Source organism: Abramis brama (genome assembly GCF_963993115.1).
Source record: "Abramis brama genome assembly, chromosome: 2".
Lineage (NCBI taxonomy): Eukaryota > Metazoa > Chordata > Actinopteri > Cypriniformes > Leuciscidae > Abramis > Abramis brama.
Window position 1 is genome coordinate 14,762,874 of NC_139964.1, and position 16,256 is coordinate 14,779,129.

At 36.8% G+C, this 16,256-nt stretch overlaps 1 protein-coding gene across 4 annotated transcripts in view; it reads left to right on the forward strand.

The window, feature by feature from the left end:
* The window catches only part of LOC311077708 (B-cell receptor CD22-like), a 36,572-nt gene extending 22,145 nt beyond the window's left edge, over positions 1 to 14,427 (forward strand). For 2 of the 4 annotated variants that reach the window (XM_084106307.1, XM_084106310.1), the window contains exon 11: positions 105 to 682. In XM_084106307.1, coding sequence (XP_083962433.1) covers positions 105 to 125 — 21 coding nt within the window. In that variant the 3' untranslated portion in view covers positions 126 to 682. Of the gene's footprint in view, positions 1 to 104; positions 683 to 12,724; positions 12,771 to 12,920; positions 13,002 to 13,811; positions 13,872 to 14,000 lie in introns of those variants that run through there. The other 2 variants (XM_084106308.1, XM_084106309.1) reach the window with 2 other exon arrangements.
* Positions 14,428 to 16,256: the final 1,829 nt, after the last annotated feature.

Below are 16,256 nucleotides of genomic sequence, written 5' to 3' on the forward strand. Positions count from 1 at the left end.
AGACAAAACCCAATCTATTAGCATTTCCTCTTGACACATGTTGTTGATGCTTTTATTTAAATATTTCAGTATTAAAGATTTTACTTTCTTTATTTCTTATTCAGACTAACAAGAAGAGGCTGTAGTGTTTTGGACACAGTAAATATTACAGCCTTTATGCATCTCTTTGTGGGAGGAGCCCTGAATGATTGACAGGAGTGTCATGACGTATAACTGAAGTATATTAAGGATCATTTTATAGATGGATGCCTTGGCGAAAATGGAAGTAAAAGGTTAATGAATTGATGCAAAGTTTGTAATCACTGAAGTGTATTTTTACTTTATGCTTTTTTATCACGTATGAAGCTTACTTCATTTAGAATGTTTTTAACCTTAATCATCAGTATTGTTTATGTTTCAAATGAAAGGCAGAAAAAAATAGGCTCTTGTACAAAGTACATGTCTTCCACACTTTTCTGTCATTCAATACAGCAGATTAACAGCATAATAAATATTAAAGTGCATTACATGCTAGAGAAAAAAAATATCTAGTCAGATTAAGCAAACTCTGAATCAACATGCACCAATGCTATATTTTCTTAATGTCATAATCATTTCTTCAGTAGTATTCATTACTTCAATGAGCTCATTGTATCTGCATTAAATGCTCTACATTGTTTAAATAAATAACACAAATTAAGCTAACTGTGGTTTTGTATAGGCTACATTTCTGAAATACATAACATAGACAGTTAGGGGAGAGTGGGGTGAGTTGTGCCAGTTTTTACTCAAAGTGACTTTAAAGTGAGGCCATGGCAGTAATGCCTTCAACTTAAGGATGTACATATATTTCAGGATGTGGTGCATCCCTGAGGTGCATCCAATAACTTTGGATCTGAAATAAATTGTTTCAGAAATATAGCTCTTGGGAAAAAAGTGGTCTCATGGCACAACTTGCCCCTGGTGCGGGGGAAGTTGTGCCTTTGGGGGAATACATTGGGGGTAAATTGTGCCAGTGATTTCTGAAGTAAAACAGAACATTTTAATGTTATGAACCGTAATGCTATATGAAAGCAAGATAAATTCAATACAAAATTACTCATTTAAGGTTTATTTAGATATTGTCACCCTGGAATACCATAGCATGCGTTTTTCCTACTATGGTCAATTGCATAGGGATTTTGTGTTGAACATAACTCTGGATCACAGTGTCATAGAGACAAGGGGGTGGGCTCATTTTACTCAGACAACCAATCAGTCTCTCAGGATCATTGTGAAGCTATCAAGCTACGCCCTAGCAACCATTTAGAGCACCATAGCAACACAATATATGATATTTGTGAATCATTTCAGGCAAAAAGGCTTTGGCAATAGATGCCTGTTGGCATAGCGCTGTCTGTCAATTATGTAACATATAAGAATAAAGTGACTAGGCTAATTTCTAAACATCCTATTGTGACATAGGCCACTTAAAAACGGAATAAAACTTCTCTTTAATAACATATTGCAAACTGAAAACTGAAATCAGTGTTAGCTAAATTAAACAAATAGCAGGCAGGCCTAAGTCAAACAATGATGAGGCATGCCCATCTCCTCACTTCTCAAGATTATCCCCTGTGAGTATGTAGGTCTAGGTGGTCTGGATCTGGCACAACTTAACCCAGGCCCTTTGACACAAATCACCCCAGACCCACAAGTTTGAAAAACTAGCATGATCCAGCAGTTAAGAGCTAACATCATGCTAACTGTATAGACTCATTGTGTAGCCTACTAAAGCAGTAAAACATGTGTGAAATGTTTTCAAACTTGTCTATAATTGTTCAGACACTACAATCAAAAAACCTTAATCATAGAAATTTTACTTTGAAAGGGAAAAAACATTTTTTTGCACTAAAATGTGCTTAACTCTCATGCCATGTGTCTCTCTTCTTTGGAGGACGAGTAAAAGTGTTTGCTTTTCAAAATTATGTGGTCACATGACCAATTTCTTCTATGGTTTTCCAGAAACAAGGGTGGAACTACTTCCCCCCCTGGCACAAATCACCCCACTCTCCCCTACGTGATAACAGAACACCTAAATTGTAATATGGACTCATGCACTTTCTGTGAAGCTGCTTTGAAATTCTGTGAAGCTGCTTTCCACCGCTCGAGCTCCACTTCGGGTTTTCAATCTCCCGCTCGGATCGAGACTGCAGCTCGCCAGAGAAAACGCGGGCGAAATTACTTTAAAAACACTCTTCCTACAAATACGAGTTGATTATTATCATATTTGTGGCGTTCGCGGGAGGAGGAAGAGGAGCACAGCTATGTAGGACGTATTATGAACGGTCAGTTATACAGTGTTGTTAATGTGCAACGGTCGTTATTCAGAAATATTATGGGTGAATATCACATTTTGCCAATCACAATCAAGTAAGGTATTCCAGCGACCCCTGTCATGATAAAAGACAAGATGCTGAGCTGGCCATTTTTGAAATTGAATACAAAACTTTTCAATAAGTACTTAAAGTCCAACTGAAATCAAAATTGAGCCTATTTACTTTGTTAGCGCATATTACTAGTCTTGCGGTGAACAATTAATCCATGCAAGTTAATACACAGAAAAAAATTGTTTGCCGTCGTAATCTTTAATCAAAGTCTGAAAAGTTACTTCCGGTCTGGAATTGCTGATGACGTAGGTTTGACGGCTTGGTTTGGGAAACGCTTAAACACTCCCCTCAAACCGTTAGTCTGCTATGAGTGAGAGATGGAGAGGAGGAGCGCTAGAGTAAAACCCTGCCCTCTGTTCAATATTCCGTTTCACTGGGAAATACGTCACAACACTGGAGAAAAGTCGTTTGCAACATCCGGTTCACGCGGACTTTAAAATCCACAACATACTTGACACTTCAATAATTTAGAAGACAAACTGTATCCAGATTCTAGAGATTTTACTTTATTCTGTAAATAAATTGCCCAATAAAATGAATATTGCAAGAACAGCTAACTAGTGGTATATCATTTACCATGATAATTGACCGTTCGCAAAGACCCGCCCCCCTTAGTTACTGTCGCTATGTCCGACAAGCTACACTGCTCTCACGCCACACCATGTTCTCACGCAGTGAAAAATACATTGCGGAGCAGAGAGGAGACTGACAACACGCTGACACACAGGACAGACCAGGTTACTTTTCGGTTACGTTTGATATTAAACATATTAAACAAAGTCTCACCTTTCAAATTTGGTCATTTTTTAAAAGAAATTTAAACAATAAATACCGTTTTGTGGCTCTTAAATGTGTCTGACAGATCGCTGTAGAGCCTCAGTTAAAGCTGCTCGTGAACCGATCATCTCTTCCTTCTAGTTCATTTATAGCCTCAAATAAACATGAACAAACATAAGAAGGAATGTTGTTTTAACCAGCTGGTTGAGATCTTTACAGGTCATCCCCTGTGCAGCTTTGGAGTCTGCCTGAATGAGCTCTCGTTGCTTGTTGGCAGTGAACAGTTCTGTGGTGAAGGCCTGTGACGTTTTGGGTTGTGGCCATTCACTTCTTTCCCTGTATGCCAGTTCTTGGATGGAGGACTCTGTGCTGCTCAGCAGGGGTGATGCTGAGGGAGGTCTCTCCCTTCTTGGCTCTGGTTTCTGTTGGAAAATGTGCTGGAGTTCATCTCTGACCGCGTAGAGCTCGTCGTTGGCGTCATCTCGCTGTTGGGTCAGATGGTCAGTGTCAGCACTGCACCTTTCCAGGTGGTCTTTCAGAGCATTCATTTCAGAGTTCTTGTCTTTAATGTCAGCTTTAGCTTTCTCTAGCTGATGTTCAGCAGACTGGAGTTGGTTTACCAGGTGCTTCTGGACAGTCTTTATTTCTTGTTTGTCACGTTCAGTGACTGCAAGGGCTTCTTGGAGTTTGTCAACTTGTTTCTTTGTTTCTTGCTCCATTTCATCGGGCACTTGAGCTTTCGCTTTGAGCTGGTCTGTGCAGTGTTGAGTGTGCATCAGCTCTCTCAGGAACTCAGTGGTCTGACGCTTAAAGTCGTCCTGGACTTTCACTTCCAGCTTGTCTATGCGGCTCTGGGCACGTGTCAGCTCCTCCTGAAGGTGGGTGATGTGCTTGTCGCTTAGTGTCAGCTGGGCTGTGAAGGCATTGCTTAAGGAACAGATAATCTTGATCAGTTCCACGTGGTTGTGGTTCTGGCTTGAATCATGTGTCAGAAATCTTCTCAGAATTATGATTATTATTAAAAATAATAACAGTTCAATTGTCTTTGGTGTGAGGCAGTCTGTAATGCTTCTGAGCAAGGCTTCCACGTCGTCCTTTTGGGCAGTGGGGTTTGTTGTCCACGACATGTTGGCACGCTGGGGTGAAGAGACTGACACAGATCTGTGAGGGGTGTAAGCCTATATGTGGTTGAACAGCTAAGTGTCGTTTCAGTGACTGTACACCAATAGTGAAGTGTCGCAATGTCTAAGTGTTGGTCTCAGTGTAGACAGGTAGGCTAGTGATGTGGACACTTCGTCACTCAACTAAGTGAGGGAAAGAGGGAAAAAGGTTAAAACAGATCTCAATTGAAAGGAAATTTCTTTTCAATGGGAGAAATATTTATAAATATTTTCTATCAATGAAAAGCTGATTTCAACTTGTGAGGTGAGGATTATGTCACTCAACTGAGTAAGGGAAAAAGAGAAATTTCAATAAAAACAAGAAAGAAAATTCTTAACTAGGAGAAATATTATGGTTCTTGTAAGTGCTTCCTGTCAATGAGAATCTGTTTCCAGAAAGGTAAACAATATTATTGTTTATGTTTACAAGGAAAAATAATACAATAATAATGCTGATACCTCTTTTCTGAGTTTGACAGGATTAACACCACACACACCGTCAGTTGGACCGCTTACAGCTGGGATGCTTTGAAGGCGACGGTTGCTCAACATTTGCCTCTGTTAATTGATCTTGGATAAGATGTCAAATTGTAAATTGCGTTTACAAATGCAGGGAGAGAGTATGGAGAACAAGAGAGGGTTTGATTACAAATCAAATACCTAATGATTGTTTTCTTTGGAAAGATTATTGATTTACTTCTTTTTTTAGAATCGATTGATGGTTCTTCCAGGTTTGTTCCCTACAAATGTGAAGAATGGGATGGAATAAAGCAGGACAGAACAGGAAAGAGGTGTAAAGGAGGAAGGAGATTGGGTCCACAAATGGCTCTGAAGCCTTTGTGTCGAACTACGAGTATAGAATTGATAGTTGCCAAACAACTAAACATCCAAAAATAAAACTTTGTAAGAGGATTAACTCTGATTTATTTGAAACTCGTAGTGAGATACCAATGTCTCCTATTGAGGCTCAGGTGTGTTACTCCCAAGCTAGAATAAAATGAAAGAAAGTAATAATGATAATGGACAAAAATAAGAAAAGGGAAATTAAATAAAGAGATAAAGAAGTAGAATAGAATGGTTAAGTTTATAACCACAACTTGAAAAGGAGGATACAACGCAGTAACAATAAATGAGCAAGTATGAGTCTAACAATATTTGTAATAGGGAAAAATGTTGGTGGAATAAGTTCTTAACTTTTACAGTTCAAGTCTTATTCACCTGACGTGATTAGATCTAAAAGAGAAATTTAGAAATTATGAAAATTATGAAATTATATTTATTAAAAATAAATCTAGAAATCATTAGAAATTACCTGTTTAGGAAAATAACTTCAATAATAAACTTCAATCTTAATTTAATCTTTCCTTTTTTAAAATTAAATTTGACAATTAATAATCATAAACCAGTATTTCCTTTTCAAGTAAAATGCAGGTAAACGAAATTAATAATTGTGAACCGAAATTTCCTTTTCACAGAAAAAAATGGGTAAAGTATAATATGAGACAGGTAAAATAGGAAAGAAGAAAAGACCAACAGGTGTAACAGTTGAGGTGTTTAAATGGTTAAATCACTTTAACGTTCTTCAAACAGAAACTGTATTTAACCACTGATGTTACTACTAATGATAACCGGAAATAATGCTTAAGGCTTTAGCATATAGACCTCAATAGATGGAACAATAGCGATCTCGGCGGATCGTCTCAGTGCAATTCTATCTGAGCACACAAAAACAACAGGGTTTCTAACTGTTGGTTAAGTTTCAATGTCAAGCTTTACTTGAACACGACTTTAAATGACTATTCAATTTAACTGTTACACTTGGACGCGCAGTGTTACACGAGAATAACATTATATGAACAGACACAGACAGATAAGCTTATAGTTTATTACGGGGATTGCAATGGAACACGCACTGTAATCACACCAATATAACTTGTATAACGTTAACTTAGATGAGGAACACGCCCATCAATCTATAAGGAGAATATTCGTCCTTGCAGTGGAACTCGCACTGGCAATCAGATAAGGACTAACGTTAGACGAGGAACACGCTCATCCGTCCTTTACATGGTTATTTTAATTACTGCAGTTTTAATTTCATTCAGCTCTCTGCCTGATACAAACACACATAACGTTATAGCTATTTGAAAGACTCTGGAACACGCAGACGTCTTAAGCTATAATTATGTCAGAAATTGGGGAACACGCCCAATTCTTACCTTATCGTTGTGTGAGATTTTATATCTTAACTTAATTTACTGCAGTTAAAAATAAACTAGAAATAAAATAGGGAGGCAGACTAGACTAGAGTAACGGCTCTGTGTTCACTCAAGCAGCAGACATTCATTCAAACAGGGCGCGCGCTGCATACGTCTCACACACAGACTCTCAGAGGTTCGGATCTCTCATCAGGGCAATAATGAAAAGATAAATTACTTCGTATATGCTTACAATTTAGGTTAAACTTCCCGCATTATCCTCCACCAATTAAATATGTAGCGTTTATACGCCCGTATAAATATCATTAATTATTATTCATAACGAATTATGATCAATAATTAATAACTTAATTATTTTCAGAATTTACTGTAGCAGAATCAATAGTATGATTAGTTTATCAGTTTATCCAATGAACAGAAAGCATAACCAATTATTAACTCTAGGAAATATAATATCTTCCTGGCCAAGGAAGAATAATCCCAGCTAACAGTAAATTAAGAAATAGCTAAATCAAGGGTAAAAGCATAGGTAACTTAGATCAAGACAATTAACGAAGTTCAAGACAATAAATTCGTAAGCAGATAACACAAGTAATCTCTTTTCAAATACAAACAATACTTTATTGATTATATAGGCTACTAACACATAAAACTAATATCTAACACAAACACACGCGCACACACACACACATTCATATGCGTTGCAGGAAGGGATAGAGTGAGGAAAGAGTGGGTTTAAGAGTGAGAGGATGAAATCTCAAGATTCCATATGCACTTAGACATGACCTGAACGAACCATCAAACATTAATTTAACCCTTCTATCGTTTTAAGCAGGTTATTAAATTTATATCAATACACCAGTTCAGCTTTTAGTCTGGAGGTTACTTGCTTGTCTTGGGGATTGCCTTCATTGCATAAAAGGGGTTTTTCCGGGTTCGTTGGCTGGTCTCCTTGTGCCTGGGTCTACGGCGGCCAGTCACGTGGTGTGCTGGAGCTGCTGGCGGATGGATGAAAGTCTTTGTCTGAAGCTGGTTTTGCGGTCGAATCGGGACCGAAACTTTGCCGCAAAACTTAACTTAGAACCGAGACTCACAACGGAAAAAGAAATGATAACTCAGAAAAGAAAGAAAATTGAGAATAGAGTAGGCTAGTAAGATGGCTTGAATAAAGCTGTTGAACCCGTTCTTCTGATCTTAATTTGGGTTCCTTCGTCTGCGCGTTTGTTACATGGTTACTAGCCTGTCTTAGATCTTCATCTCCCGCTGCATTTTTGTTCTGCACCACACTTCTTGAGAGTGATAGCAGAGAGTTTCTTGAGCGAGAACACAGAGAGCGAGAGCACAGAGAGAGAGAGAGCTTTGTTTCGTGTCTAAGATTTTAAACTCAAAGTTTGTCCCCCCTCCTGAAGAGATCGGACCAATTAGACACTGGCTTTATTTGTCTCATCGTAAATCATGCATTATCTGGGATCTCCTTACTTTCCAAGCTCTAGCAGAGAGTACAGAGGCCACAGTCTAGACATCATTTCTATTATAAGAATACGAAACATTTTACACAGATTTCAATCAAGCCATCTTTTGAATCACGAGCATACGATCCTACTGATATGAAACACAACTCACTTTCATTCAAACATCTAACAGTTATAACCATTAAATGACTTACATGGGATATAACCAAGTGTAGACACATACACACATATACTAGGTTGTAGACAACAAAGAATTATGTACGATAGTCTGATCACTGTAAAAAATTGCTGTAAAAAAACGGCCACATTTTCACAGTAAAATGCTGTTTTCCATTAAAACAGCAATATTCCGTTGAAAAAATGCATTCTGGGTGATATATGTCGTTTTCGAGAAAATAGCCTACAGGAATATACTGTGAATTAACAGTGCTCAAAGTCGACACTCAGAGGCTGTGTTCCAAATCACACCCTATACCCTCATTCACTATTCCCTACATTAGATCACTAATACAGTCCACTTGACTGAGTGAATAATTTCATAGTTAATTGAGTTCAATTTCGAAATTAATTCAGACACTGATGAACACCTGCTGTTTACAAGCAGAATCACTGAAGGAAAGAGGAACAACAAGAACAGACAAAAGATCAAATCAACTGAAGAGAAAAGAAGACATTAAATCTGTGAAGATCTCAGCAGAGGAGGATTAAACAACTCCACAAACAGCATTACCAGCTTCACTTATTACTAACCAGACTGACTTTATTTCTGTCAGACGTTTACAGAAGTTCTTATTAAAAGGTGAGAGAGGTTTAGATGTAATTTTATTTTAATTTGATGTTACCATGAGGGTGAACAGTGTTTGCTTTAGTTGGGCTCTTGACCCTTCACTTTTGATCATTAGTTTTTATTTGGCTGTGGTAGCTGTGTCTTACATTTGCTATTTCTAAAAAGCTGAAAGAAAACTGTATTAGATGACAGTGAATATTTGTTAATGGTCACAATCATCATCTAGTGGTCCGATGCACTGATCTTTTCATTGTCTAATGTATTTGTTTTGGTGATGTGTTGTATATTATCATATCATTGTGATTTTACATATCGAGAGCTATCGGAAATTTAACAATCAGAAAATATTTAGGATTTTAAAAAGTGAATAATTTTAGAATATTTTGAACTTCAATATCAGACAGACACACACAGACAACAAGAATCGGCATATGAATCTCAACAATGGTGACAATCAAAAAAAGTGTCATGCTGTAATGCATGCTGGGTACCAGCATAGTACAAAAAAATTGTGCGTGACTCCCAGCATGCATTGCGGCATGAATAAATTATGCAGCTGAATTTTCTGGTTATTTTCTTTAATGTTTACTTTTATTTTTGCTGTTTGTTTTGTGTTGACTTTAAATAGTGTGTTTTGTAATGTTCAGATTTGATATCTTTTTTGTTGATTGTCACCATTGTTGAGATTCATTGGCTTATTCTTGATGTCTGTGTGTGTCTAACTGAAACCGCAGTTCAAATTTTTTAGTGAATGATGAGTTCAAAAATCCTTCATAACTGATTGTGCAGGATGCTTGATATTTTGCTGTAGCTTCACAGTGTAGAAATATAAAATTAATCTAATAAAAAACACATTTTAGATATATGATTAGACTCCAGATGAGATTGGTGATCCAAACATTATGTGATGATGAAACATTCAAAACATAACCAGCAACACCTGATCTATGTTTTGTTGGGTTTGTTTCTGCTACAACAAATGTGTCTTAATAACACAGTTACAGCCAAAGAGAAACTAATGTTAAAGTCAAGGGTCAAGAGCCCAACTAAAGCAAACACTGATCTCCTCAATGGTAACATCAAATGAAACAAAACCACATCTAAACCTTTGTTAATTCTCAATAGGAATTTCTGTAGACATATATGAAAAAATAAATAAAGTCAATCCGGTTAGTAATAAATGAAGATAGTAATGTTATTGTTTTAGAGTTGTTTAATCCTCCTCTGCTGAAATCTTGAGAGATTTAATGTCTTCTGTGGCTGATGTCAGTTGTAGTTCTTGTGTTTCGCTTTTTTATCTTCTTGTTGTTTCTCTGTCCTTCAGTGATTCTGCTTGTAAACATCAGGTGTTCATCACTAATGCTCAATCATCAGTTAATTAATCACTGAATTATATCATTAACTTCAACACTGCTTCAGTGTTACTCCAACACTCTGTAGTGTGGACACACAAGTGTTCATTTAAAACTGAAGTGGGTTTGAAAGGGTTAAATGTGTCAAATAAAAAGAACACAGAGTGAAGTGTAATTTAACAGTAATCAACTGTAAATTAATTTACGGCATAAAACTGTAGAAAAACAGCAATTTACTGGCAACCCAGCTGCCAGTAGATTACCGTAAAATCAAGTAAAAACAGTAATATACTGTAAAATGCAACATTTAGATTTACTAAACAAAAGAGGATCATTTCACTGAAATATTAGTAAATGTTTATAGAAAAAAGTTAGGCAAAGTCAATAACTGATAAGGAGAGTAAATATTAAATTGAAGTGTTTTATGTTGTTTTGCACAAGATGATACAGAAGAGATCTGTTAGTTTAATTCATTAGTTTTGTGTGTCACCATTGTCCTGGAGAGTAGAGCCTGTGCTTCAGTCAAAGATGAGCACGGAAACACTGATGTTATGCTGCCGGTTGCTTTATTTAAAAGCAGTAACTGTGTATTCTTGATGCAGTGACAATCTCTTTGCTAAGTACTTTAGCACATACATGTATGCTAATGTTCGCTAAATGCGAACTGCAAAGATTTTAGTTAAAGTCATTTTTTTAATAAATTCACTATTACACATTAGGTGTTTACAGTTCAATATTAAGAGATATTAATTTTCAGTGGACTCAAATGAAGTAACTTCACAGTACTATCAGTATAAATAGTAGTTTTTAAACTCGAACTGTTTGAAGCAATCGGTTACCCAAATGAGTTACCTTCTTTGGTATTTTTACGGTAACATACTGTAAAAAAGGAGAGCTGTATATTAACGGTAGAGGGCTGTAAATTAACAGTACATTGCTGGAACCACAGCTGCCAGTATATTACCGTTATTTTACGGCGCAATTTTTTACAGTGTAGGTCAGTCAAGAATTGTTCTGGGATGAGTTTTATGCATTTTGATATGTAAAGTCTCTTGGTGTGTAAAGTTTATGGGGCTCACGACATTCCAATCTGAGGTCATGGACAGGGTTCGAATTATGATTTCATCTTTGTGGGGGTCTCTTTAAAAAAAGAAGAAAAAAAAGTAGCCTAAGAGCAGGCGCGGTAGCTTAATAATGTAATATAAAAATATAAAAATTTGTAAATATAATACAAATTTAATAAAAAAAAGCGTTGGTAAAACAATTCAATTTAAATAGTACATTTGGTTTAATTTGTCGTTTTTCACGTGAGTAAAGAGATAGATCCGACAGATTCGACCATGTACTTAAGTGGTCCAGTGGTAGAACATTTGTCAAACGCGTCAGAGTTTCTTGGTTCGAATCCGCACTTATAAAAGTTTTGTTTTTTTTCCATCAAATCCGATTATGTTTATAAGTGGTTCTATATCAGGCAGAGACACGTTTGTGTGCATTTTGTTTTGTAATTTTACTGGAACGAATAGAGAGTCTCCACAACGGATTGAAGCGCGCCTGAGTGAAGACTGTGCGCGAGCCACAAACAAACACAGTATCCGCGCCAATGATCGCAGCGGCACTTTTATCACTTGATTTAAGCATAAGGATGTACCGTAGTGTGATGACGATCCGAGATCCCGCGAGATCCATGTGTTTGGCATCTTGTCCTATCTTTTAAGTCATGCTACAGTAGTCTGAAGGAAAAAGTGCTTTATTTTTAATTTAAAATAATGGTGCTGATGATTTTTAGAGACCCCCACAGGTGTATGATTTTACTGATTTCATGGGAGCTCATCCTCTCTCTATGGGAGCTCAGCTCCCACTGGCTCCCACGTAATTCGAACCATGGTCATGGATAATTCCTGCTGAAAGTTGTTTTTGTTCATTTCTCATGGGACCTTGGTCTAGGTCATTCTCTTAACCCATCAGTGTTCGGCCACAAAGCTAGCATTGACCAGTTATTTCGTTAGTGCTGGGGGGGGCTCTTTTAAATAGCCAGACTGCCCGGCGCCTGGACCCCATGACAAGATTGATGAGGATACGAAGTCCTGACCAAATCTTCCCCTTTGTTCGGCAGGAAGTGGAAAGTTTGAACTAATTTTCTGGAAGAAGATTAGTTGGTGGTTGGTTCCTTCTCATTGTCGCTACACACTCCTACGAGTCTACATCCCTACCAGAAGCCTACGATCGGCCAACGAGCGACGTCTCGTGGTTCCATCACAGAAAGCCACAAAATCACTCTCCAGAACATTCTCAGAATTCTCATTCTCATCCGGAATGCAGAAAAAAAAAAAACATAAAATAATTATTTCCTTTTCCTTTAATCCTCCCTTATCGGGCTTATGCTACTCTGAACAATGCCTGAACTTCATATTTTAATCACTTCTTGCGTTGTGTTTGCCTTTTCACGATGACTCGCTTAATTTAGTCCTAATTTGTAAGTTGATTTGGACAAAAGCGTCTGCTAAATGACTAAATGTAAATGTAATTGTGTCAAATCACTGTCTTTAAAGGGGAACCAGGTGGATGAAAAAGAGAAAAGACACACAGGAGTCTCAGGTGAGAATAATGATCAGAAGTTGATATAGTATCTAAATGAATTGGTATCTAAAAGATTGAAAGTCTGAATGTAGCAGTGACTTTTTCTAGTGAGTTGTTTATAGACGTTATTTATTTTCTCTTTATTCTGTTTTTTCTTTAATGGCAAAGATGAATCATTCCAGACCTCATCATGACAGACATAACGATTATGATGTTGAATTGAGTGATGCTGTGTATGAGAATGTAACGGTAAGTGTTTCCTACAAAAGACTAAACTCTCTTCACCTTTAGCCAAAAGGAATTAAACACTCAAACACTCAATGTCAATCAGTGTATCATTCGTTCAGTCGTTTTTTTTTATTTTGTTTTTTTTATTGAAAGTAGAAAAATGAGAAAACAGTTCCTTTTTCATTTAATATTTTTTTCCAAAAAAACGAAACAAGAATTCAGCTTGATTTTTCATTCTGAGGTAGAAAAATTTATAAACAGTTTGAATATTCGATTTCTACACGTGGGCGGGAAGGAAACGCCCCTTTCCTCTGATTTGTCAGCCGAAGATCATACTGATCCGTCATCAGTTGTTCCTCAGTTCTGCATTGCAGAATAAGAGTCCTCTGCTGCTGCTGCTGATGTGCGGATTCTTATCTCGTTTTATTGCAACTACATTTCATCTTTTTCTCATCAAACAACCAGACTAACGAATGGCTCGACAAAACCCGTACCGAGGAAGAGCCTATGATCAGTTTGATCTTCGGCTGACAAATCAGAGGAAAGGGGCGTTTCATTCCCGCCCACGTGTAGAAATCGAATATTCAAGCTGTTTATTAATTTTTCTACCTCAGAACAAAAAACAAAAAAATCAAGCTCAATTCTTGTTTTTCGTTCTTTTTGGGAAAAAAGGAAAAAGCTTTTCTCATTTTTCTACTTTCAATATTAAATTAAAAAACGGCTGAACGAATGATACACGGATTAATGTAATTGTGGAAATGTCTATATTGACTAAGTATATGGAAATTTAAACAACACACTCCTGTTTTTACTTTGTCTTCATTCATAAAGGCTACTCAACTCGATGATTGTAAACCCAAACTGGACTCGTCTCTGTATGAAAATATTCCAGTAAGTAAGAATACCCACTAGATAGAGACAAAACCCAATCTATTAGCCTTTCCTCATGACAAATGTTGTTGATGCTTTTATTTAAATAGTTCAGTATTAAAGTTTTTACTTTCTTTCTTTCTTATTCAGACTAACAAGAAGAGGCTGTAGTGTTTTGGACACAGTAAATATTACAGCCTTTATGCATCTCTTTGTGGGAGGAGCCCTGAATGATTGACAGAAGTGTCATGACGTATAACATGACGGATAATTTTATAGATGGATGCCTTGGCGAAAATTGAAGTAAAAGGTTAATGAATTGATGCAAAGTTTGTAATCACTGAAGTGTGTTTTTACTTCATGCTTTTTTAACACGTATGAAGCTTACTTCATTTAGAATGTTTTTAACCTTAATCATCAGTATTGTTTATGTTTCAAATGAAAGGCAGAAAAAAATAGGCTCTTGTAAAGTACATGTCTTCCACACTTTTATGTCATTCAATACAGCAGATTAACAGCATAATAAATATTAAAGTGCATTACATGCTAGAGAAAAATAAAAACCTGTGAATCAACATGCACCAATGCTATATTTCTTAATGTCATAATCATTTCTTCAGTTGTATTCATTACTTCAATGAGCTCATTGTATCTGCATTAAATGCTCTACATTGTAAAAAAAAGAAAGAAAAGTAACTAACTGTGATTTTGTATAGGCTACATTTCTGAAATAGCCTACATAACTTAAACAGTTACGTGATAACAGATCACTCTAAATTGTAATATAGACGCATGCACTTTCTGTGAAGCTGCTTTGAAATGATGTGTATTGTGAAAAGCCCTATACAAATACACGTGAATTGAATTGATTTGAATCATTTAGCCTAATTAATATAATACTAAACTAAATTATACTCGCAATCTTGCTGTTGTTCAAAACAACAATATTTCAATTAACAAGTCCTTAACTTACGTTTCAACTTGAAGTTAGTTCGTATTCCTTCTACGACGACGAAACTAGTTCCAACTTCCAACAGAAGCAACTCATTATGAGAAACACAGACTGAAAGCCGGACTGGAATAGTATAAATTTGTTGGGGGAAGCGACTGATATTCCCCTCCCCTCTCAAAGCGTCATGTAATCCACCGCTCGAGCTCCACTTCGGGTTTTCAATCTCCCGCTAGTGATGGCAAAATCGAGGCCTCGTGAACCAATGAAACAGTTGAACCAAATGTGCCATATTGTTTCGAGGCTTCGAATCAATCCGACACCCGTCTCAACGGTGACACCTAGTGGTCACTTGCAGGTGTTGATCTGAAACAACCTTGACGAGCCATTAAAAAAATGTGTTGTTTTTTTATTATTATAATGTCCTAATATGTGAAGCTTGTAACCTATAGGCTCCTCACTGTGCATAATGTTATTTTGGTCATGAAAAATGAATATTAATAAAATAAATCAAGCCACAATGTCTCACTTTTTTAGAGATTTTTATTCAAAAATATTAATTTATCTGCTGTGGAAGGACTTAGCCTACTTCTTTTTTTACAGATAATTTCTCCAGCCTTTGAAAAAATCCTCTCACAAAAACCCACGAGGTCAAAATGCGTTTATTTCACTTTTATACAGATGTGCGATTGTGTGGTCTGTTCCCGACCGTTCCAATCAAACGCTGATTCGGCGGACCACACCTGATGAAACACTTAGTGAAACACTTCGAGGCTTCGTTTGGTCATAGTCACGTGACATGGGTGTTTCGAATCACGCTTCGGATCAGTGTTTCGACACATCTGCGCTTCGGGATCTCGCAAAGCTTCGGAACGACTGTTTCGCTTCAGCCATCCTTATCTCCCGCTCGGATCGAGACTGCAGCCCGCCAGAGATAACGCGGGCGAAATTACTTTCAAAAACACGCTTCTTACAAATACGAGTTGATTATTATCATATTTGTGGCGTTCGCGGGAGGAGGAAAAGGAGCACAGCTGTGTAGGACGTATTATGAACGGTCAGTTATACAGTGTTGTTATTGTGCAACGGTCATTATTCAGAAATATTATGGGTGAATATCACATTTCATGTAAGGTATTCCAGCGACCCCTGTCATAATAAAAGACAAGATGAACTGGCCATTTTGAAATTGAATACAAAACTTTTCAATAAGTACTTAAAATCCACAACATACTTGACACATCCTTGTAATGTTCAATAATTTAGAAGACAAACTGTATCCAGATTCTAGAGATTTTACTGTATTCTGTAAATAAATTGCCCAATAAAAATTAATATTGCAAGAACAGCTAACTAGTGGTATATCATTTACCATGATAATTGTGTACAAAAGTAAGTACATTTAGTAAGCTGCAAAAATGGAAATATTTATATAGTTTTTTATATATATACATAAA